This window comes from Melitaea cinxia, chromosome 2, assembly GCF_905220565.1.
Source record: "Melitaea cinxia chromosome 2, ilMelCinx1.1, whole genome shotgun sequence".
NCBI classification, from domain to species: Eukaryota; Metazoa; Arthropoda; class Insecta; order Lepidoptera; family Nymphalidae; genus Melitaea; species Melitaea cinxia.
The window spans coordinates 14950588-14953049 of NC_059395.1; the positions used below are offsets into that span (position 1 = coordinate 14950588).

At 31.1% G+C, this 2462-nt stretch overlaps 1 protein-coding gene across 1 annotated transcript; it reads left to right on the plus strand.

The window, feature by feature from the left end:
* The first annotated feature begins 377 nt into the window (after positions 1–377).
* Positions 378–2000, plus strand: LOC123660952. The gene is made up of 4 exons (XM_045595973.1): positions 378–489; positions 711–904; positions 980–1160; positions 1645–2000. Exons 1-4 carry the CDS (start codon positions 444–446, stop codon positions 1827–1829), a joined length of 606 nt encoding a protein of 201 aa, XP_045451929.1. The 5' UTR covers positions 378–443; the 3' UTR covers positions 1830–2000.
* The last annotated feature ends 462 nt before the right edge of the window (positions 2001–2462 follow it).

Here is a 2462-nt window from a genome sequence, read left to right on the forward strand (position 1 = left end):
ATCACTACACCAGAGTGGTTGCTATATAATATTACACCATAATGAACAAATAAAATTAATGGTAAAGTGTTACTATAATAATATAAATCAAAATAAATAATGCTGTAAATAACAAAAAAATACTTTTTTAAATCACATGTCATAATATAAACAGAGATCTATCATAGGATCTCATTAAATACCTTAAAGAATCCCGAACTCAGACTCTATTGAGAAAAAACAGTGACTTTTTTCTAATATTCGCTCTCCTGTAAAATTTCATAATTTCGTTTAGTAACGGTTTCACTTTAAAGGTGCGAAATGACCTTTTTAAATTTTATTTTCAAGAGCAAATGAAACTACCTTCTCCAATAACATTCCACAACATTTATTAAAGTCTGTTTAATGTTGTTATCCTTTCGACGCAGTTAATCAAGTCATTCGGTTCATTACCGCAGCTCCTGATGTACCTCAACATGTCTCCATCATTTCGGATGCTTCTTGCTTTTGGTGACTATATTTTTTATTACTTTGGTCAGAATTGACAGAATTTGACAGTTTAATTTGTTCTTTTTTATGTTTTCATCTTTACGTAATCTGATATAGTTTCCTTTAATTAATAATCCTTGGTTAAAATATAATCCTTATTATAAATTGTTTTTATTTTTTATATACTTAAACATATACTTATTCATTATTTATTTATATATTTACGATCTTCTTTGTTACAGTTTTGCTACATCAATTAATTATAGCAAGCGCGAAAACAAACACAAATGTACCGAATTGTCAAAACTTCTCCCAAGGAGTCACATTTAATGAGTCGGAAGCGGTGGGTGTTTGGCATCTGTTACATTTCAAAACAGAAAAGATGAAGGGTTCAGGTGACCCTCATTGCGTGGAGTTTTCTTCCGTCGGCGAACAGGTAAATGAAACTTCAGTAACATAACACTTATTGAGTACTAAAATACCTAAATATAAAAAATATTATATATTTTAGGAGATAAAAGGTATACAAGAAAAAATTGGCAAATTTATTGAAAATCTCAATTGGGAGACACTTTCTTTAAAAATGCAAATACCATGTAGAAGTGTTAACTCGAACAAAACCAGGGATTATTATTTAGAGAAATTGGAAAATAACGGCTCTTACCGCACTCTGCAGATGCCACCACCCTCAGGTATTTCTATTTTTATTAATATCAATTTTTTTTAATACTAAACCTATCACTTATAGTAATACCTTGGTTTTATATATTTTTTAAATCATTTTGACAAGTTTATTCTAACTGCAATAATTCAACACTTGGGGCTAAATAAAGCTAGCAAAAGCTGTAATGTCTGTTGCTATAATGAAAAGTCATAATATCTACAAAATACAACATTAAAAAAAAATTAAAATGTAAAATTTATTTGTTTTTCACGTGATACAAATAAACTATTTATAAGGGTTCTTATCACGGTCACTGACCCGCCTGCCCAGCGTAGTGACTATGGGCAAAACACATGAGTTCACGCCATTTTTGGCGCGAACTTGTGGAGGTCTATCTCCAGCGGTGGACTGTATTAGGCTGAAGTGATGAAGGGTTCTTATGAACCCTTATCATTAGTATAAATCTAAAAGAAACAATATTTTATTAATAATACCTATTTTTTTTTCAAAAGCAAAACTTGATCTTGCTGGATTTAACCGCTACCCAATGCGCATTAAAATAGTAGAAAACCAGTTCCTCGCCATGATGGATTGTCACGAGAAGTTTGTCTTCCTCCTGGGAAAACAGCCACCAGAAGGCAAGGAAATAGATAACCGCCTTAAAAAGATGATTGAAACGTATTGGCCCGAAGAGTAAAGTTAAGAAAGGAATAAAAAGTGAAAAGTATTTATTATAATTTTTTTTTAATAAGCAAATATTAATCTATGTAAAATCTTCGTTTAGTTTTCCTTATAGCTTATGAAGTTTCTAAAGTAAGATTTGTGTGTAACTTAGCAACGAAATAAAACAAACACAAAACATTAAAAATATCATTATTTGTACTGTTACATATTCCACAAAGTTAAATGACGCAAATGAGCAATTAAAGTGTAATTTTCCCTCCATTCAATAAGAGAGGGTGCGAACAGGGCGTCAGCTCGGGACAGATTGTAACTAAAAGTTTTGAATAAAAATAGGTACGCACTAAAACATACTAGTATCAACTATTATTTTTAACATTCAATCATTAAAAATATATATAGGAAATATTAAACAAGTAAATCCATACAATTTTCCTTGTAGAAAATTAATCGAACCCTAATTACAAAAATATTACAACGCAATTACTCCAATTCCGGTGTACAAGATTCGTACAAATATCGAATAATCATAAAATCAACTGAACCATTACTTTCCACCCCATCGCCGCGGCCCCTACGAAAGCACCACTCAAATTAAGTGTGGCTCGATCAACAGTCATTTTCGGTTACAATTAACCACACATTTGAG

Coding starts and splice junctions, on each gene's coding strand:
- LOC123660952 (XM_045595973.1), top strand. CDS start 444: ATGTACCTCAACATGTCTCCATCATTTCGGATGCTTCTTGCTTTTG. Junction 490..710: donor TCGGATGCTTCTTGCTTTTG/GTGACTATATTT, acceptor TCTTTGTTACAG/TTTTGCTACATCAATTAATT. Junction 905..979: donor TTTCTTCCGTCGGCGAACAG/GTAAATGAAACT, acceptor TATATATTTTAG/GAGATAAAAGGTATACAAGA.